This window comes from Dama dama, chromosome 18 (assembly GCF_033118175.1).
Source record: "Dama dama isolate Ldn47 chromosome 18, ASM3311817v1, whole genome shotgun sequence".
NCBI lineage: Eukaryota > Metazoa > Chordata > Mammalia > Artiodactyla > Cervidae > Dama > Dama dama.
In genome coordinates, this window is record NC_083698.1 from 84,924,321 (window position 1) to 84,947,355 (window position 23,035).

General features: G+C 36.8%; 1 protein-coding gene across 9 annotated transcripts in view; it reads right to left on the minus strand.

The window, feature by feature from the left end:
* The window catches only part of POT1 (protection of telomeres 1), a 92,191-nt gene that overhangs the window by 46,995 nt on the left and 22,161 nt on the right, over nt 1-23,035 (minus strand). For all 9 annotated transcript variants that reach the window (XM_061165718.1, XM_061165719.1, XM_061165717.1 and 6 more), the window contains one exon: nt 20,431-20,545. In XM_061165718.1, coding sequence (XP_061021701.1) covers nt 20,431-20,545 — 115 coding nt within the window. The remainder of the gene's footprint in view (nt 1-20,430; nt 20,546-23,035) is intronic.

Sequence of the window (23,035 nt, forward strand, 5' to 3'; positions counted from 1 at the left end):
TTACTCCTCTCATTTTAAATGCTTCACAATGAGCCACTTTTGTAAATTGGGAATACAATACATCAACAAAATTGCAAATTTAGCAGGCATAAATAACAGTAGTTGAATCTAAATGTTAGCCAGGATGAAATGACAGAGCCCAGTCTCTCTGGCATATACATGATACTGAAGAGTGGAATAACTGAAAAACAAAACAAAACTGGGGTGTGGTTAAAAAAAGATCAGGCTTAACCTAAATTTCAGAATATTCAAAACTGCCTCACGGTTTTGTTCTTCCTGGAAAATGCAGCCTTCCCGTAGACAACTTGACAGGTTGCAAAGGACTCCATATGACACTCTGAGAAACAGTGTGGAGACCCATTGTCCAGAGGGTCTGATAGAGGGTCACCATTAGCTTTTGTAGTATCTTTGTGCAAATTAGAAAAAGACTCCTCTTTCTCAAACAGAAATACTCTACAACCTAACCAGCTTTCAGGAAAACTTTACTGAGCCCAAGAGAGTAGCAGTCTTGGCACACATTTACATTCTGGCCTTTCTATCCAATGCTTTGGCCACTGGATGTAAAGAGCTGACTCACTGGAAAAGACTGTGATGCTGGGAAACATTGAGGGCAGGAGGAGAAGGGGTCAACAAAGGATGAGATGGTTGAATGGTTCAATGGACATGAGTATGAGCAAGAGACAGTGAGATATCCAGGAGATCGTGAAGGACAGGAAAACCTGGTGTGCTGCAGTCCATGGGGTCACAAACAGTTGGACACGACTTAGTGATTGAACAACTTTCTATGCAAACCTTCAGAAACAGGGACACTTGTACACACGACACCTGCAATGCACACATTCCTTCTCTAGGTCCTTCCTCCTCCCCACTCCCCTTGAAGTGTCTGTGTCAAGTTAGGAGTTAGGTAGGAACGGACTGCCAAGAAAGAAAGAAGTGACCTCGGGATTGCCCAAAGAACAACACAACAGTTGTGTGTGTCAGGGTGTACAGGTACAGGCTCAGAATTCTAAGTGGGTAAAAGGAATGGCTCCACATGCTGCTATAGATTTATGTAGCAGAGGACATTCCCAAGTGGCAGCAGAACTTGGCCTGAAATCTACACAGCTGTGTTTTCAGCTAAGTGACTCCATGTGGATGAGAAAGGCACCTCCTTAGCCAGTGCACACCTGGGCACCGCACACATGAGTCATCACATGCCGAGTCTCTGTTCTTTGCTTCCTTTCTCTTTCAACGGGAAGTACTACCAATGGCTTTTCACAAGTGTAAGCCAGAAAGATCTACCTAGTGCTCAAATCCTTTTATAAAAGTAAGATTTTATTAACAGAGAAAAAAAGAGAATCTTTCCATAGAGCAAAGGCTTCCTTGAAAGCAAAAAAGATAGAGACAAACTTAATACTATATACATATATACAGTGATAAAATACTGACATCTGTAAGCATATAAGACTTAGTTCAGCAAGGATCTAAATATTACGCAACACCTACGGTAGAATCACCATAGATACTAACTATAGGTGAATGACAAAGCTCTCTAGAACATAAACCTCCTTCGGAATTCCCTCCACCACCATAGAATGCTGGGTATTTCAGGGTGGTTAGTAGTTTATATTTCAGCAGCAAGGAACCCTGCTTGGGTCTCTGCTATTTTCCAATCCATTTTTTAAAAAAAATTTAGTACATAAGCTAATCTAAATTTTATTGAGTGTCTACCTAATGCTGCTGCTAAGTCACATCAGTCGTGTCCGACTCTGTGCAACCCCATAGACGGCAGCCCACCAGGCTCCCATCCCTGGGGTTCTCCAGGCAAGAACACTGGAGTGGGTTTCCATTTCCTTCTCCAATGCGTGAAAGTGAAGTCTCTCAGTCGTGTCTGACTCTTTGCGACCCCATGGACTGCAGCCTACCAGGCTCCTCCATCCATGGGATTTCCCAGGCAAGAGTACTGGAGTGGGGTGCCATGCCTTCTCCCTACCTAATGCTAGGTATATATATATACTAGTCGGGAAGATTACTAAATGAACAGGGCATGGCACCTTCTCTTATGAAGTTTACATTTTCCTTACATTGACTTACATCTTTAAACACTAATGCTGTGATCTCAGTTTGTGTGTTATTTTATATGCGAACATCTGTTAGTGTATAGAGTTTATACTCTATATACGTAATGATTCATCACAATAACCACAGAACTAATGATCCAGATGACATTTTCTAGCATAACTGGAAACTGACATTTAAGCTTGACACTGGATAAACAGACAGGCTTAAGATGGCCCTGGATCCTTGGTGAACAGTAAAATAAGCATTCATATTTCAGAAAAGTGGTGAAAACAAAATTTTTCATACATTTCATACCCAGCTTTGGAGTTCAACACATAAGGGACCTTAAGATAAATTTCAAACCATGACTGAAGCTTAACCAGAGTCTGAAATTATGTTTAACATTAAAGGATGTATACTTCTGTAAAAGATATTTATAGTCCTAAATATAGTTAGAGTTATCAAATAATAATAGTAACGTGCAAAATAAAATGTCAACATTCTAAATTAATTTATGAAATGGAATAATGTATTTGTCTTCTCAGACAGAAAAAACAAAACCACAGTACCTATGTTATGCAAGGTATCTTATTCTCAGGACTAAAAATGGGGGGGAAATTATGTTACTTAGCAGTCAGCAACTACTGAGGGCTTACTAAATACCAGGTTTCTGCTAAGCAATTTATATGCATTGTCTCCCTGAATTTTTAGATAGTTGTATACTGCAATTAACAAACAAGAGAACTTAAGTTTCTTAAAAGGTCTAGGTAAGATTCCCAAGTATGAAAGTCACATGTAGCTTAGCATAACTGATTCCTGTGTTTCTATATTTAACCAGAACACTGTACTGTCTCCATATTACATATTTTTCAAACATACACAGTAATTTCAAAGAAAGTAAAATATTATGCCTAAAACTGTGATGGAGGCTTGAGAGTTTTTCTAAATAGGAAAAATTATACTGTATCTTAACTCTATATCATCTACAATTTCATGCATCTCCTATTAAGGAATTCATTACTGAAGAATTAACATACCATTCATTATAATGAAACTTCCTTCACCTATAAATTTACTCCAGAAACAGACCTCATATCATAGAAAAAGTCTATAAAAATTCATTATAATAATGCTTGAATTTATTTTTACATTCTTTGCAACAATTATTTTTTGCCTCATAAGTTAAAAGAAGAAAAGGAGACAAAAAAGAGCATCTTCTGAGGTAGTTGAACAAGAGTTAAATCCTAGTGAAGAGACAAAGGCAATAAAAGCAGATATATGGTTAAGTGTGAGGCTACTTAGAGAGGTATTTTGAGTGGTTAGAAGAAAAAGAAGAGAGCACAGTATTATAAATTAGGAGCTGGCAAACTATGGTCCACAGCCAAATCCAGCCCACTGCCTGTTTATTATCTTTCCAAAGCATTCAACTTTCAAAAAAACCACAAAAAAAACTGCCTTTTCACATTCATATTCATCTGTCTCCATAAGATTTAATGAAATTACTTAATCAGAATAACAAGGAAAAAGAGTACAAAGAGATTTGGGAACAAAACTGTAAGAACACAACTCTTGAGAGAATACAGTTCCACTAGTAGGAGCAGAAATGAGCAGGGGCGTTAGGGCTGGTCAATTTCGCATAACCAGTTCCCAGTTGTGAGAGCTCAGGATGATAAAAGCATCAGTAACAGGGTTTAATGAGGGAGTGGAAACACTTTGCTCATTGTCAAATTAGATAAGAGATAGGTTAAGTTTCTTATTTAAATAAGGACTTAGCTGTGGGAAGACACCCAATGTGTCTTGAAATAGATCACATATATTTATTGTGTAATGAATGACCTATGTGAACACAGCAAATATTTTTCAGAATAGTGACTGTATATAGATTTCTAAAGCATGCCAGAAGCAGACATTCTTTAACCAGAAAACACAGACAATAGGCTTCCAGATTTAGTATTAAGTCTTCACAGTTCACAAATTCTATAATACACAGTAGTTGACCAACCATCATTACTAAATTAATGCATGTCATTGTGTGTTCAGTCGTTCAGTCGTGTCCGACTCTTTGCAGCACCATGAACTGTAGCCTGCCAGGCTCCTCTGCCCATGGAATTTTCCAGGCAAGCATACTGGAGTGGGGTGCCATGTCCTACTCCAAGGGATCTTCCTGACCCAGAGATTGAACCCAAGTCTCTGGCAATGACCCTCCTGCATTGGCAGGCAATTCATTACCACTGGCACCACCTGGGAAGCACCACCTACAGTGAATATATGGTACTTGTAAAAATTCTCCCTCTGAAGCCTACTGCAGACACTGAAAATCATTTAGCCTCTTTATGCCTCAATTTCCTTATTTGAAAAATGGAGGAAATTAGTATTCACCTCATATGATTGCTAAAATTAAACATGTAATCACATGTAAAGTGCTTAAAACTGCACCTACAACATGGCTAAATGGTATATATAAGAGCTGGTCAGTGGTGGTGATGGTGGTGGTATCAGCAGCAGCAACAGCAGCATTTCTATTACTGTTAATAAACTAACATTCTTATCTAATGAACTCAGATATAATCTTAGAATCTGCCTTAACAAAGAACCTAAAGACACTACCAATATACAGTGTCAAACTGATTGCAGTTGGTACATGAAAAGAAAAGTACAGATGTAAGAGATTGCAAAAGAATTCCAATTTGAATTTCCACTGGAATTTTAATTAGTGGCCTTTAGATATGCATCAATCAACCTCCCACAGAGAAATATCTTATAGTTAACAAGATAATCTGGTTCTCAAGTGAAATATCATTTGGAACACAAAGAGTTTCTGAGAAGCTATAAGGTGGAAAATAACATTAACCACTTATTCAAAAATGAAAATGTTGAAGATAATATAGAACTGCTAAAGAGATAAGAGAATCCTGCTACTTTTATCATTTGTTAAAGATAAAAATACTTTTAAAAAATGTGAAACAATACCACACTCCATGTTTTTGGAAAATATATTTTTCATTAAAAATGTTATTTATGTTTACATGTAATAGACTATTTTTGGTTTAAAAAATTATTAAATGTTAGTCTTTCACTTTTAATTTCCTGTACGTTTAAATATCAGTAACTATGACCCATAAAAAATATAAGCTCCTTGAAATCCTGATAATTTTTAGAAGAATAAAAAACTTAAAAACCACTGATTTAGGGCATACTCTTTGAAAGTGAAAATTCACAAAGTACTACATTTTATATAGAAAACTACAGAGACGAGGCCCTTGCAATTCTACCATAATCAAATTGCAAAGATACAGATGTATACTTATGGCTGATTCATGCTGATGTACAGCAGAAACCAATGAAACATTGTAAACCAATTATCCTCTAATTAAAAATAAATAAATTTTTAAAAATTGCAAAAAAATAAGAATTGGCCCTAACCCTTCCTAGTTGCTAATCTCTAAACTTGACTCTACAGAACAAGTTTCAGCAAACAAAAATCAGAGTACATTAAAAAGGGTTCCATGTTCAAGTAATTCCAAGTGAAATATGCTAAAAATAAAGTTAAACAGGTTCCTTTCTTAAAACTTTTCAGAGGTGACAACATGCTAATAATGCATTGTGAACCTCAAGAGCCAGATACAGTATGTAAAATTTACCACTTTTTCATAGAATGTTTCACAGAATTGGTGTTTCTCCCACTGAAAATTCTTTTCTAAAAGTGTACGCAGATTAGATCTGCAACTTATTTTGAGGGAAGTATTACTGAGAAAATGGAGAACTTATAGACTCACTTGATGAAAAGGCAGACACCTCTTCAAGACTGTAGTTTACTGTTGTCTTGGGATATTCTCTTTAGCAGTTCCCAACTCTCCATTATCTACCGATCTCCTGGCTATCCACTGTTTTATACTTTTGTCTCCTCTTTTTTGCCTTAACTCCCTCTTTGTTGTTACTTACAAGAGAACAACTTAAAATAAAAATCAAAAAATAAAACCTCATTTTGATGCTTCCTGATATCAAACCAATTGATATAATGACTTCTCCTAATCCTCCAAAAGGGATGTCAAATGGCTGTCCTTATTTGCCCATAAAATGAGTATGGGGCAACTGCCACACTGAAGAATATTCCCAATTTACATAAACTATAAAACTAAGTAACCAAAATAACCTAGACAGTGTGTTGAAAAGCAGAGATACTACTCTGCTGACAAAAGTCCATATAGTCAAGGTTATGGTCTTCCCAGTGGTCATGTACATGTGTGAGAGCTGGACCCTAAAGAAGGCAAAGCACCAAAGAATCAGTGCCTTGGAACTGTGGTGCTGGAGAAGACTCCTAAGATTGTGTAGCAAGGAGATCAAACCAATCATTCTTAAAGGAAATCAACCATGAATTCTCGTTGGAAAGACTGATGCTGAAGCTGAAGCTCCAGTATTTTGGTCACCTGATGCAAACAGCCAACTCATTGGAAAAGTCTCTGATGCTGGGAAAGATTGAGGGTAGAAGAAGAGGGTGTCAGAGGATGAGATGGCTGGATAGCATCACTGATGCAATGGACATGAACTTGGGCAAATTCCATGAGATGGTGAAGGACAGGGAGGCCTGGAATGCTGGAGTCTATGGGTCACAGAGTCAGACACGACTGGGCTCAGTTCAGTTCAGTTCAGTCGCTCAGTCATGTCTGACTCCTTGCGACCCCGTGAATTGCAGCACACCAGGCCTCCCTGTCCATCACTAACTCCTGGAGTTTACTCAAACTCATGTCTATCGAGTCGGTGATGACATCCAGCCATCTCATCCTCTGTCATCTCCTTCTCTTCCTGCCCCCAGTCCCTCCCAGCATCAGGATCTTTTCAAATGAGTCAACTCTTGGCATGAGGTGGCCAAAGTATTGGAGTTTCAGCTTCAGCATCAGTCCTTCCAATGAACACCCAGGGCTGATCGCCTTTAGGATGGACTGGCTGGATCTCCTTGTAGTCCAAGGGACTCTCAAGAGTCTTCTCTAACACCACAGTTCAAAAGCATCAATTTTTCAGCACTCAGCTTTCTTCACAGTCCAACTCTCACATCCATACACAACCACTGGAAAAACCATAGCCTTGACTAGACGGACCTTTGTCGGCAAAGTAATGTCTCTGATTTTTAATATGCTGTCTAGGCTGGTCATAACATTCCTTCCAAGGAGTAAGCATCTTTTAATTTCATAGCTGCAATCACCATCTGCAGTGATTTTGGAGGCCCCCAAAAATAAAGTCACTACTTCCCCATCTATTTGCCATGAAGTGATGGGACCAGATGCCATGATCTTTGTCTTCTCAATGTTGAGCTTTAAGCCAACTTTTTCTCTCTCCTCTTTCACTTTCATCAAGAGGCTCTTTAGATCTTCTTCACTTTCTGCCATAAGGGTGGTGTCATCTGCATATCTGAGGTTATTGATAGTTTTCCCGGCTATCTTGATTCCAGCTTGTGCTTCCTCCAGCCCAGCATTTCTCATGATGTACTCTGCATATAAGTTAAATAAGCAGGGTGACAATATACAGCCTTGACGTACTCCTTTTCCTATCTGGAACCAGTCTGTTGTTCCATGTCCAGTTCTAACTGTTGCTTCCTGACCTGCATACAGGTTTCTCAAGAGGCAGGTCAGGTGTTCTGGTATTCCCATCTGTTTCAGAATTTTCCACAGTTTATTGTGATCCACACAGTCAAAGGCTTTGGCACAGTCAATAAAGCAGAAATAGATGTTTTTCTGGAACTGTCTTGCTTTACGACTGGGCTACTGAACAACAAAAGCAACCAAATAAACTTTTAAACAACTGGGTGAACTAAAATCCAGTGAATATGTAACCTTGTAACTTGTCCCTAATAATACAAATAACTAGCAACCTTCTTGGCAAAAGCTTAAAGACCATCAGAAAAGTCTAAGATTCAGTTTCAATCTTCTTTATCTTCTTTAAAGTTTATCTTCTTCCATCTTCTTTAAAGTTTATAGACCTTTTTTTATTATATCCTATACAAATGAGTATTTTCAAGCAATAAAGTGATAAAGCTTTTCATTTTTTGAATATCCAAAAGTATTATAGTATTTATATATTTATATTATTATGGATAGACAAAAACATATTCATAAACTTGTACTACACATAATGGATTTAAGTGGATCAACATGAACAAAACCCTCATACATTTCACTGCATGTAACAGTTTCTCCCCACAAAAAAAGAACTGCATATAAACTCTAGTTGATAGTGATGAATATCCAAAAATGTTTAGGGATAATATGTACTGGTATCTTCAACTTACTCTGAAATGGATCAAAAAATAAATTAAGTAATAGAATCACCAATAACGGTCAGTATATATGAGTGTTCACTGCATAATTCCTTCAAATATTCTGTATATTTAAATATTTTTATAAAAATGCTGAGAAAAACAAGTACTTTTTAAAATATTTCCTGTATAACAGTATTTTCATTAGCTGTTTGACTAGAACATCTTTATAGAATCTTTTGACCTGTTAAATTCTCAAAAAATCCTGAATTAGGTATATCAGAATTTAAAAGGTATTAATAAACTTATCTCAAAAGTACCAAGAATGAAAGAAAGTATTTCGACAGTATTATGGAAGATAATAAACAAATCAATAAACCATAGTTTTGATCTTTCTTCTTTTCTCAATTTGAAGTGTTTTCCTATCTATAATGCTACATGAATCTTATTTCAGTTATAGAAGGTGATTATTGGTGATGATACCAGTTTCTCCAAAGAATCATATGTACTGGGAAACTGAGAGGAGTTAAGAGAAGCCTGAAGAATCTGCTAAAAACTGATGGACAGTTGTTGAGCTTTTGGTAGGGATTGGGGTATACCCACTTTGTTTATGATTAAATGATCAAAACTGTTTCTAGTGGTAACAGAAATTCATGTGTATTTCTAAGTTCTTATTCTGTTGCTGGTACATGGTTCCATTAACCTTCTGCTTAAATCTAATATAATGCATTCAATGACAAATCTTTCAAATACTTAACATAAAATATGAGCTTTCTTATCATGACATTTCTGCAGGGAATATGAATTTGGTTTATCACTCCACCCTAAAAATCAAATTCACTTGTTTTCAACTGGTAATAACATCCAGGTATACACACAAATTCTATGAAGTCCTGATACTGTTTTCCAAATAAAGCAAAATTTTTCAAATTCCTAAAAGTAAAAAACTAAAAGTATAAAAAAATTGTATGGCAAAACCAATACAATATTGTAAAGTAAAATAAACAAATAAATAAAAGAAATAATCCAAGGCATAAATTAATTTTCATTGCTTTTTCTATTCCAAACTTCTTTTTAAAAAAAAATCCTTCTCATTTTTTAACCAAAAGAGAAATTATTTGAATATGTTTTCACTCAGAGAAGAGGAGATGGGAAGGTGGGGTTATCATACAACTCTCAGAAAGTTGGAAGTTTATGAAGAAACTTGAAAAACAATCTATTTTTAAGCCATTTGGGTAGAAGTTATACATTTCGGCAGAATGTGTCTTGTTTCAGAAACAACTCTGCTCTCAAACTTATCCTATACATTCAAAAGGTAACATTAATATATCCATGTGTGGTAAGTCATTTCAGTTGTGTCTGACTTTTTGCAACCCTATGGACTGTAGTCCACCAGGCTCCTCTGTACATGAGATCCTCCAGACAAGAATACTGGAGTGGGTTGCCATGCCCTTCTTCAGGGAATCTTCCCAAACCTGGGTCTCCTGCACCACGGGCAATGTTCTTCAAAATATTATCAGTTCAGTTCAGTCGCTCAAGTCGTGTCCAACTCTCTGTGACCCCATGAACCACAGTACGCCAGGCTTCCCTGTCCATCACCAACTCCCGGAGTCCACCCAAACCCATGTCCATTGTTTTGGTGATGCCATCCAACCATCTCATCCTCTGTCATCCCCTTCTCCTCTGGCCCTCAATCTTTCCCAGCATCAGGGTCTTTTCAAAGGAGTCAGCTCTTCGCATCAGTTGGTCAAAGTACTGGAGTTTCAGCTTCAACATCAGTCCCTCTAATGAACACCCAGGACTGATCTCCTTTAGGATGGACTGGTTGGATCTCCTTGCAGTCAAAGGGACTCTCAAGGGTCTTTCTTCTCCAACACCACAGTTCAAAAGCGTCAATTCTTCGGTGCTCAGCTTTCTTTACAGTCCAACTCTCACATCCATACATGACTACTGGAAAAACCATAGCCTTGACTAGACGGACCTTTGTTGGCAAAGTAATGTCTCTGCTTTTTAATATTTTGTCTAGGTTGGTCATAACTTTCCTTCCACGGAGCAAGCGTCTTTTAATTTCATGGCTGCAATCAACATACCATCTACCAGCTACAAAACAAGCTCTCTAGAAGAGCATAACTAAACCTGAGGAAGTTCTCAGACTCTCCTAAGGTTATCTACAAAAATAATGAGTTTAAAAATAAAATTTTATATATTTTGGTGTTTAGATATGTATACAGTTATAAAAGAAACAAAACTTCAGATCCAAGAAACAGGGGGCATTAAAAAAAAATCTGTCTAATAATTTGCCCTCAAGAACAGTAAAGTAGCAATACAAATGAAATATTAAAGAACTTTCAGGTTCTTTCACAAATTACCATTAGATTCCTGACATAACTGGAAACCAAGCTACTCATTTTAACAAATACTAACAGGGCAAACTGCCAAACAAGTGTTCCACCAAATAAATAATCCTTCAATAATGACTACCTAAAATAATAAAAAATATTTATTTTCCCTATGCCTCATTTTTGACTCCCAAATGAATGAAAAAAAAAAAAAACTTGTGAAGTCACAGTCAACCTAGAACTTTGTATTTTAATAACAGAGTTACAAAACAAAGGTAATTTAAGTTTACTTTCTTGAAAGCTAATACCAGTAGAGAAAGTACGGAGAGTAGAAAGACATTTAATAAATCACTATTCTTTCTTAGTTTATCAAAGTAACATATTAATATAATGTCTGTGTATGTGTGTGCTCATTTTTGTCTGCCTCTTTGTGACCCCACAGACTGCAGCCAGCCAGGCTCCTCTGTCCATGGGATTCTAAAGGCAAGAATACTGAAGTGGGTTGCCATTTCCTCCTCCAGGAATTCCTCCTGACCCAGGGATCAAACCTGCATCTCTGGTGTCCCCTGCAGTGGCAGGCAGTTTTTCTACCACTGAGCCACCTGGAACCCTGCAAATAACCTCTAAAACACATATTTAAACTTTTGATAAAGGATTGATTTTAACTACTTTAATGCTTCAGTAAAACTTCATGTTTAAACTGACAAAGTGTTTTAACTACTTTAACACTTAGGTAATACTTCATGTAACTTGATATAAATCTAGAACAGGTAACAAATGATAAATTAAGCCCTATAGTCTGCAATCTTAAGCAATTCACCTAATTTCCTCAGTATGATTAAGTGTAAATTGCCTTGGAGTTATATTATAAGGAAAAGCTGGTAGTTCATCTAAGTAAGGTCTTTAATCAAAGAAGCATGCATGCATGCATAAATTATATAATCCACAAAATATTCCTCCATGAAAGTTGCTTCACCATCTTTTATCTATTATCAATACTAGAGCAGCGTTACTTTTAAACCAATTTCCCCAACAGCTTTCTATTTGTATGAAAGTTTATTATTGGAACACTAAAGTAAAAGCCATGAAGGCAAATCACTGAACTAAGGTGATACTATATGCTACAACCTTATCTGTTTACAAGGATACTTGCTATATAATACATAACAGCACTCTCTAACTATGCTGGTATGATGTTAACATAATTTCCACTCATGTTTTATAATATTGGAAAAGACCATGGGAAGCAGGAAGAGAAGAAAGCATAAACAGTATGATAGAGATATAGGTTCTAAATACATGTGTGCATATACACACAGATTACACAGGAGACTAAGTAGGTAGGTAGACAGATACTCGACAAGTTTATAAACGTTATTCTAGAATTATGCCTGGAGGCATTTTCCTCATGTTTTACTCCATGTATTGAGCAACCACAGGTCATAGATGGTATACCAGGTTTAAGGATTTATATTAAAACTAGCAGTGGTCTTTATCTTTCCGGAGTTTGTGCTTAAAATAATGTAGATAAAATAAAAAGAATGACTTTTAAAATAACTATAAAAGTATATTGATATTCATCAATAAAAAGGAATAAACTATTAATACATGCTATAACATGGAGCTTCAAAATCATTATGCTAAGTGAAAGAAGCTAGAGGCAAAGTGAGGCTGTCTATATGAAGTGTACATAAAAGCATAAAAATATTAGTTTGGTACAAAAGTAATCACGGTTTTGCATTATTGAATTTTGCTGTTTGATATTGGAATACATTCTTAAATAAATATGGTTATATTATACATCATTTTAATGCACATTTCTCCCTTTATGTTTTTTTGCTGACTTACTATTGTTGTTGTTCAGTTGCTAGGTCATGTCCAACTCTTTCCGACCCCATGGACGACAGCATGCCAGGCTTCCTTATCCCTCACCATCTCCCGGAGTTTGCTCAAACTCATGTCCATTGAGTCAGTGATGCTATCTAACCCTCTCATCCTCTGTCGCCCCCTTCTTTTTCTGCCTTCCATCATTCCCAGCATCAGGGTCTTTTCCAATGAGTCAGCTCTTCTCATCAGGTAGTCAAAGTATTGGAGCTTCAGCTTCAGCATCAGTCCTTCCAATGAGTATTCAGGGTTGCTTTCATGTAGGACTCACTGGTTTGACTTATTACTTGCTGCTTATTGTATATTTATTTTAGACTATGGAAATGACGTTAGACAAAAAGCAAATTTGAGTACTTTTCTCATTCAAGTTCAAATGGGTTGTAAAGCAGCGGAGACAACTTGCAACAACACATGTGGCCTAGGAACTGTAACGAACATACAGTGCAGTGGTGGTTCAAGAAGTTTTGCAAAGGAGACAAGAGCCTTGAAGATGAGGAACACAGTGGCATAAAAAACTCATGTAGAGGCTGTAGTAAATACTCTGCCTAATGATTAAAAATTGGGCAACGTCTGAATAGTCCTCTTTTTGAGGAGACTTATTGCAGGTCAGACACTGGGAGAAGAGAATTCACCCCAGGCTCTCTGTTAGCTGTTCTTCCACAGATCCTTATATGGAGGTACAGATAATATACATGACTTACACACATCACAAAATTTAATAGATGATTTTGAAACAAGGCAGTTACCAACAAAAAGTGAGATCACTGCACATTACATACAAAATAAAATTCCAGGCAATACCTCTAGTTTTAAAAAATATAAAGAAAAATATCTTTTTGCAGATCTTCTATGGGTAAGACTCTCCAAACAAACAAATTATGACTCCACAAGCACTATAAACATTTATATTTCAAAAATTATCAGCACAAAACTAAAGTGCTGGGGAAAGCATCATAACATATATGATGAAAAAGAGTAAGAAGCTGCCAGAAATCACTGAGAGGACAACCAAACTGAAAAACATAGAAGAGATTATATTTTTATTTTCTTAATTGATGTATGTGAAGTTGGGAGGGAAAGTAATATACTGAAGTAGAAGAAAATCTTTAAAATGCAGATAGAAATCAAAGTTTTTTGTAACTTATAAGTAATTTTTGTGAGTCCAATATTAATAGAATCCATTAGACCTGTGAAATAATATAATGAAGTATTCCATTGATAGCCACTTAAAATATGAGTGTGTGTTAGTCACTTAGTTGTGTCTGACTCTTTGTGACGCCATGGACTGTAGCCCACCAGATTCCTCTGTCCATGGGATTCTCCAGGCAAGAATATGGAGTGGGTTGCCATTTCCTTCTCCAAGGGATCTTCCTGACCCAAGGATCAAACCCGGGTCTGTTGTATTGCAGGCAGATTCTTTACCATCTGAGCTATAGGGAAGTCCACTTAAAATATATTTGTAATAATTCTGAATAACCTTGCAAAGACCAATTGCCAATGATTGATACGTGACAGCTCTAGCATATAAAGATGCTGACTGTATATATAACCAATACAATCTGAACAAGCTGGTTTTACCACATATGGAAACCATAAATTAAATACAAAATTTAAAAAAAAATTTATTCAGGAATATAAACAAGGAGTGTATCACACAGTGTATCATAGGTCCTTAATAATGATCCCTAAAAAACCCTGCTACAAGAGCATAAAAGTATGCATCAATATACTGCTGACATTCTATTGCTTCAAATTATATTTAAGTCGACTGCTTCAGCACTAGTACACATTTTTATTATAAAGCTGACAACTTTTGTTGCTATTTTCAAAGTCTGGACTGTTACCTCTTCTTCCTCATCTATCAAAATCCAATATCCTTTAAAGTTCAGCTCAAATGCTACATCTCCTAGAAACTTTTCTCCATTAGCATTAATCTCTCCCTTCCCACTCTAAAAGCAACTTGTTTATTCCTTTAGTCACAGCATAATACAACTGTGCCTTGTATTAATTAGCTGATTACCTTTGGGTCTCTCTCACTCATAAACTCTCTCAGAGTTATTTTATCTATGAACAACAATCTATTAGTCTCTGTCTTTAGACAACAACTAACTATAATATAATGCTACACAAGGCTAGCAAAGACATTTTCCAATTGAATGAATAAAAGAATGTACCACAAGTTTCATGAAAGAATGAGAAAACACTCATATTATTATTCACTGAAATAATTAAAACTATAAACTCAAGAAACATAGTAAGTAGGCTTATAATTTTTTAGAGGAAAACATTCTGAGAGACATATTCCTAGGATATGGATAAGGAAGAGGGGATGCCACAAACCTCCTCAAAGAAGTCATCTTGAATATAAGAAAGCAAGCCATACAAAGGTTCAGTGATAGAATAAGAAAGAGCTTTCTTCACCTTCACTCTCCAAGTGGAAACCTAAGTATTTCCTACTGGCATGGACAGAATAGCCTGAAAATAGTGAAGAGAGGCTTAGCTTTCCTTTCCAAATCCTTAAAGGAATAAGTGATGACTAGCCGTGCTCTGGCTGCCCTCCCCTCATGAAAGTAAGACAGCCAAGCCCTTGAGAAGAGTCTCAAGTCACTCAACTAGACATAATGCTTTAGCTCGAGAGAAATGGAAAACTCCATGCCTGCCCAAAACCTTCATCTCATATAAAAGGTAAATCCATCATTCAGCTTTAAAATACATATTTAAAAAGTTTAGTATGCTTCACCATGATGATTCTGTTCATTTTCAACAATAAAATGGACAACTAGAATTTTACAAATTGGGGAAAGACTAAAACCAAAGTGAAATCATGAACAATTATAATTATTGTAATGATTATCTGTCTAAAGTAAAAATTTTAATTTCTTGAGGGTGGAAAACAATTACATACATCTTTGAATGTTTCACGTCTAATATAACACCTGGAACATAGAAAGTTGTCAATGTTTGTTGCATAAATGCAAACGAGTGAACTGAAAAAAAAAACTATATTTATTTTGTTTTAAATGCCATACATTAAACCAATACATATGCTGTAGCTTTGATATTAACTAAATATTCAGATAAGTGACTCTAAACATATCACAGATCAGGAGTTTCCAATGTGAAGCTCAAAGGAAGCAGGGAATGAACCTTTGATATTGTATGTTTAAGTCTTTACACATGCATATGTTTTTTTCTAGAAAATATGCCCAATGTTATCTGTACAAGATGAAACACTGCACACCTAGCTCTCTATATCCAGCTCTGCAAAGTGAAAGTAACTGTAAGGCTTTCACAGGAGGTAACTGATATAAATCTCAAAATCCCAAGAAGGTGACAATAACCTTGTCTTCCTACATGAAAGAGGCCATATTATGTACCCCAATGAGTGATAAATCAATTTGGATGATACAACGATCTTTTAATACACGTTGTTCTCATTATCCCTGAGAAATTCTCAGTTTTCATGACATCATCACAAATTAGTAAGAGACTGAGTAACTATAGTCCTTTTAAAACAGGACTGAAGAAAGAAGAAGAAAAAAAAAAAAAAAGACTTCCGGAAGAATAAAGGCTGCAACTGCCCTGAGACTCAATACAAAGCTTAGGAAATAAAGCATGAGCAATGCTTTAAAACAAGATGGCAACGTGCTACAGGTCATGTGTATTCATTATCACAGAGGAGCAAAGTCTTCAAGAAAAATTTCAGCCAAGTAGTAAGGATGCAAAATTGCATCAAACTGTCTCTACTGCACTAAATTGAACATTTATAAAATGAATTTTAATGAAAAATTCTAGCTGATGATATATAAGAGAATAAATTTTTTCCACCTACCTAAGTTTGAGTTGCACAAAGATAACTTTCCTCCACATAACTATTTTATACATTAAGATGTAATATTCAGGTTGTGACCATGTATTTGTGAAATAACGTTGCTTTATATCATACAAAAGACGCACAGCTGTGGGTTATTCCTGTACATTTATTCTAGTCCTTCTCAGTGGTAATACTAATGAAGCTGATCCTTTCCTGAACACAAAAATCAGAACTTTCTGTCTGACTCTCCTGTAGCATGTTGAAGGATAAACTCTATCAAAGAGAAATAAAAATTAAGTGTAACTAAAATGAAAAGACAGATAGTTTGCAAATGCTACTATCTTGCTACTAGTAAAGATATCTCCCTATATCTTCAGACATATTTTAGAGCTTCAGTGAATATATTCAGAAAAAAATGATGACATTCATTTTAACTTAGTATCTCAGAAGAAACAGAAATATAGGGATTGGATATCTGAGAGACATATAAGATGCATAGACTATATAATAAACATTATATAGTTTCCCATTGCTTTCATTATATACACATGAATTAATATCATTGTCAGAAGAAAATGATTATGCTATACAAATTAATGTTGAGTCATCACAGCTGTTTTAAAAACAGCCATATTTTTATTTCCTAATTTCATTTCATGTTATTTTTTAACATATTTGCTGATTAATTTACTATAAACTTTTAATGATAAGCATTTGCAATACACCAAGTGCAAAAAAGCTTTAAAATTATATCTTCTACCAAGTTAGAGAACATTACTACCAGCGCTTATTCCTAAATTGGTCAGGTCAATGAAAGCCAGCGGGATGACACTCACCATCGGAAGAAGATCACAGTAACAGAATTCTCAGGATGAGCAATGTAAAATTCAGGGGGAAAAATTCAGTGAGAAGATCCTACTAAAGTGAAAGTATGCATGTGTATTTTGAATGGTAAGATGGGGTATGGAATATAGACTTTGCAAAAAGGTAAAGTTGAATAAAAATATTTGAGAAATTCAAACAAAAATTTCTCTGCTTCAATGTTAGTGTTTAATTTTTTCCCCTCCTGCTAAAATAACAGAAGTCAGGGTTTTCAATAAAACATCCCTCTGGGCTCTTCAAACTTAGCTACCTTCTATTTCAAACTTCTTATCTCTAGATTTAATAGGCTTCACATAGTCATTTTCACATAAACTAAGTTGTGACTACACATTAACAAAATATAAGGACCACATGAAAATAAAATTTTCCTCCATCCAACAAAGCAAGGAGTAAACTTAGAGGTCATTTCACAATAAAATTTACACATGTAATTTAATGAGGGCTTCCCAGGTGGCTCAGTAAAGAATCTGTCTACAATGCTGGAGACACGGGTTCGATCCTTGGGTCAGGAAGGTCCCCTAGAGAAGGAAATGGAAACCCACTCCAGTATTCGAGCCTAGGAAATTCCATAAATAGAGGAGACTGGCAGGCTACAGTCCATGGAGTCACAAAAGCATCAGATAAGACTTAGTGACTGAACAACAACTTAATAAATTAAATCTTTAAAGAATATTAACTCACTGAGAACATCTTAGTGTTCTCAGCATGAGCCACAGCAGTTGGCAGACACACAGTAGATAAAGAAAATGTTTCATTACCACCACCCGTTTCATGTTTTTACATCTTAAAACATGGCTACATTTTACAACTGACAGTAAAGTATAGCTTTTCTTAATAATACATAAAACAATGATACGTTTTACAAATTGTTGTCGTTTAAAATTAGACTCAACAGAGTTCAGTTCAGTTCAGTCGCAACAGAGTAATAAATGTGAAATTTAATGCTGAACTGAATTAAACCAAGATGAAGTGCATTGTCTGTTAACTACATTAACTCTCAGAAAACTGAAATTCACACTTTTTGAACACATTATTTTACGTTAGTCTGTTTAAAAGTTTGCACTTTTACATAAATAGGTTCAGTTCAGTTCAGTCGCTCAGTCGTGTCCGACTCTCTGCGGCCCCATGAACCGCAGCACTCCAGGCCTCCATCACCAACTCCCGGAGTCCATCCAAACCCACGTCCATCGAGTCGGTGATGCCATCCAACCATCTCATCCTCTGTCATCTCCTTCTCCTCCTGCCCCCAGTCCCTCCCAGCATCAGGATCTTTTCAAATGAGTCAACTCTTGGCATGAGGTGGCCAAAGTATTGGAGTTTCAGCTTCAGCATCAGTCCTTCCAATGAACACCCAGGACTGATCTCCTTTAGGATGATGCAGTCCAAGGGACTCTCAAGAATCTTCTCCAACACCACAGTTCAAAAGCATCAATTCTTCGGTGCTCAGCTTTCTTTATAGTCCAACTCTCACATCCATACACAACCACTGGAAAAACCATAGCCTTGACCTGAAGGACCTTTGTCGGCAAAGTAATGTCTCTAATTTTTAATATGCTGTCTAGGTTGGTCAAAACTTTCCTTCCAAGGAGTAAGCATCTTTTAATTTCATAGCTGCAATCACCATCTGCAGTGATTTTGGAGGCCCCCAAAAATAAAGTCAGCCACTACTTCCCCATCTATTTGCCATGAAATGATGGGACCAGATGCCATGATCTTTGTCTTCTCAATGTTGAGCTTTAAGCCAACTTTTTCTCTCTCCTCTTTCACTTTCATCAAGAGGCTCTTTAGATCTTCTTCACTTTCTGCCATAAGGGTGGTGTCATCTGCATATCTGAGGTTATTGATAGTTTTCCCGGCTATCTTGATTCCAGCTTGTGCTTCCTCCAGCCCAGCATTTCTCATGATGTACTCTGCATATAAGTTAAATAAGCAGGGTGACAATATACAGCCTTGACGTACTCCTTTTCCTATTTGGAACCAGTCTGTTGTTCCATGTCCAGTTCTAACTGTTGCTTCCTGACCTGCATACAGGTTTCTCAAGAGGCAGGTCAGGTGTTCTGGTATTTCCATCTGTTTCAGAATTTTCCACAGTTTATTGTGATCCACACAGTCAAAGGCTTTGGCATAGTCAATAAAGCAGAAATAGATGTTTTTCTGGAACTCTCTTGCTTTTTCGATGATCCAGCAGATGTTGGCAATGTGATCTCTAGTTCCTCTGCCTTTTCTAAAACCAGCTTGAACATTTGGAAGTTCATGGTTCATGTATTGCTGAATCCTGGCTTGGAAAATTTTGAGCATTACTTTACTAGCATGTGAGATGAGTGCAATTGTGCGGTAGTTTGAGCATTCTTTGGCATTGCCTTTCTTTGGGATTGGAATGAAAACTGACATTTCCCAATCCTGTGGCCACTGCTGATAATAGATTATATCTTCTCAATTAGCTTTAAAGCAACCCAAGTCTTTTGAATAGGGTGTTTAACACTTTTACATTTAAAGAAGAACTTACTCTTGCCATTTTGCTAATTCTTTTCTGACTTGTAGCTCTTTTGCTCTGTTTCCTCTTATGATCTTCCTCTGTATTTCATTGATTTTTTTTTTTTTTTGTCATTACATAAAGTCTGATTCCTTTCCCATTTTCTTTTGAGTATCATCCATAGGTATTTTCTTTTTGGTTAACAGAAAATTTACATAAGACATTTTACAGTTAAAACTGTCTCAAGCTGATAAAAAATAAACTATCACACACAAAAATGCTACACTTTTACTCTCCCCAACACATACTCCATGTCACTGATGTTACAACATTACAGTGTTATCCTTTTATATTGTGTACCCACTAACATGTATTTACAGGTAGTTCTTTTTTATACATTTGTTATTTAACTTCTGTACCAGAATTAAAATGATTTACAAATCATCATTACAGTATTACAGTATTCTGTAATTGGCTATATATTTACCTTTTCTTATTCTATACTTTCATATATACTTGCACATGCTGTCACGTTACTGTTTAGCATCCTTTTAATTTCTTTATTCTTTAGAACCTAAAGACGACACTTATTTTATAACTAAAACTGGCCAAAAAAATCTGCATCAGTATTGTTTGACAATGACGAATCTGAATTGAGCTTGTAAGACTTAAGAGTACCGAAGGAGCTGTGTGGAAACCAATAAAGCAGATCCAGTTCATTAAAATCTTCACCCATTTTAATACCTACCAGTTCCTCTGCTTAGGTACGGAGGTTTAAAGAACTTCACGACACCATAGACGTTCACAATCATGCCACCTTTAAGTTGATTCAGGGGTGTATATACATAATGTGTGGCTGGAGCCTAAAGAAAGACAGTGAATGTATCAGTATTATTAAGTATTTATTTTTAGATTTTAGAATCATGTTATGATCAATCTGTAAGTTAGTAAACTAATCTGCATCTATTTCTTTGTGTCTAAAAATGAGATGTCTAAAAAAAAGGGAAATGTACAGCTTATAAAGGTTACTGTATATACTTTTTCTTATAAATAGCTTTGATTATTAATTTTGCAATCTGTATACAACTTAAAAGGCAGTTTAAGAGATTTTAGTTTTAGCTTTTAACTTTAACTAGAATCACTTCAAAACTTACGGCATATATTTGTTTTTCTTATACTGCTATGAAGATTTTACTAAGGCCTATGTAAAGGCAGATTTGATTATAAATGATATAAAGACTTTAAAAATGGTAATAAAAGAAGAAAATATATGAAATAACTGTACATAAGTTTGGAAATAAAAGGGGAAGTGATTTACAGGTATTAGGTAAACCATTTCTTAAAATCAGCAATAAAAGGATAACCCAGGAGACCTCCCTGGGATGGAAGGAGGCTTTACCAATAGCTCTCCTCCACACCCGTACTGCCCCTAAGGAACAGGTTGGTCTTAGTCCTTATGAGATGCTATATGGGGGACCTTTTGTTTATGTCAATGACCTCTTCCTAGATTCACAGGTTCAGACCCTCCAGTCTTATACCATGGCCATTGTGCACTTCCAACAAGATATACACTTGTGGGGTGTCAACTAAGGCCTAAAAGATTCTAAACAGCCACCATTATATGCACCAGAGACTCAAGTCCTAATTAAAGTCTGAAAAGATGGGTCCCAAAGGCTCAACTCCAGCCCACATGGAAGGGCCCCTACCCTGTAATACTTTCTACCCCCACAGCAGTCAAGGTACCTGGACATGACTCCTGGATTCACTACTCATGAGTCAAGCCATAGAAAAAAACAGAAGAGGACACTCAATATATCTGTGAGCCCCTGGAAGATCTCAGATACCTATTCAAGACTACAAATGAGTGCCATTCCAATGAATACCCCCAAAATTAAGTTTCTGGGGATAAGATTTCTCAGGACAGTTCTAAAGAGCAAACACAGCTTGGCAGGGGCTGTGTTCCAAAACAGACATGAGATAGATCTCCTGATCCCTGAACAAGTTGGGACTTGAGCCACCTTGAATGAGACGTGTTGTTTCTGGATAAATACCTCCAGGTAAGTTAAAGAAAGTCTTACAGTCCTCAAAAAAAAAAAAAAAAAGGAAAAATTCAGATCCTACAGATCTCAAAGAATGAGCATGAGAGTTCTCAGGGTGGCTACAGTCTCTCTTTGGGGGATCCTTCTCCTGGCAATGGGGAATTTGGAGTTGGCTAATAACTATGGTGTTGGAGAAGACTCTTGAGAGTCCTTTGGACTGCAAGGAGATCCAACCAGTCCATCCTAAAGGAGATCAGTCCTGGGTGTTTATTGGAAGGACTGATGCTGAAGCTGAAACTCCAATACTTTGGCCACCTGATGCGAAGAGCTGACTCACTGGAAAAGACCCTGATGCTGGGAGGGACTGGGGGCAGGAGGAGAAGGGGACAACAGAGGATGAGATGGCTGGATGGCCTCACTGACTCGATGGACATGGGTTTGTATGGACTCCGGGAGTTGGTGATTGACAGGGAGGCCTGGCATGCTGCAATTCACGGACACGACTGAGTGACTGAACTCAACTGAATAGCCCTACTAATCTTTGTTATCACCATATTGGTGCTGCCTATGATTGCTCCATGTAGTATCAATTGTCTAACCGGTTTTGTCTCTGCCCAGGTCAACAAGCTACAACATGCAGTGCCAGTTCAACAAGGATATATAAAACTACAGCCAACTATGGAAAATATCACTCACCCTTAGATGGACACTGCTATAAGGACTGTGAGGCTTGAGACTAGCAAGAGGGGTAGGCCCAATGCCTCTCCCCATCCCAGTTCAGCAGGAAGTAGCCAGAGAGACCTTGACACCCCTATTCCCAAAGAATTGGGCCTCCCATCTCGAGTCTCTTGAGGGAGGAATGTTAGGTGGTTAGAATAGGAAAAAGGAGTCGAGAATGGTGGTGGCTAACAGACAAAGAAAGGAAAAAGCCCACAAAAATAGAACAGAGGAAGATCCGAGGAGTGGAGTGAGAACCTCAGGTGAAATAAAAAGCCCTCCTGGCTAGCCCAATTTACATAAGGCAGGCTCAGGGGGAGGAGAAAAGAAAAACATATAAAAAGAGGAGCCAAAATGGAGACTCTCTCTCTCTTCTCTGCGCTTCTTTTGGGTTGGCCCTCCCTCACGCCTCGAGGATGTATTATCCTTTGTTTGCCAAATAAAACTGAGCTGTAACCAAGCAGTAACACCAAGCTGTAATAACACTGGTCCGTCCATCACTTCAAATTTTTGCTGTGGCAAGACAGAACCAAGGAAATTACAAACAATATTAGTCAAACAATCCTTAAAAGGACTCAGTCACCTGGCTCTGTCACC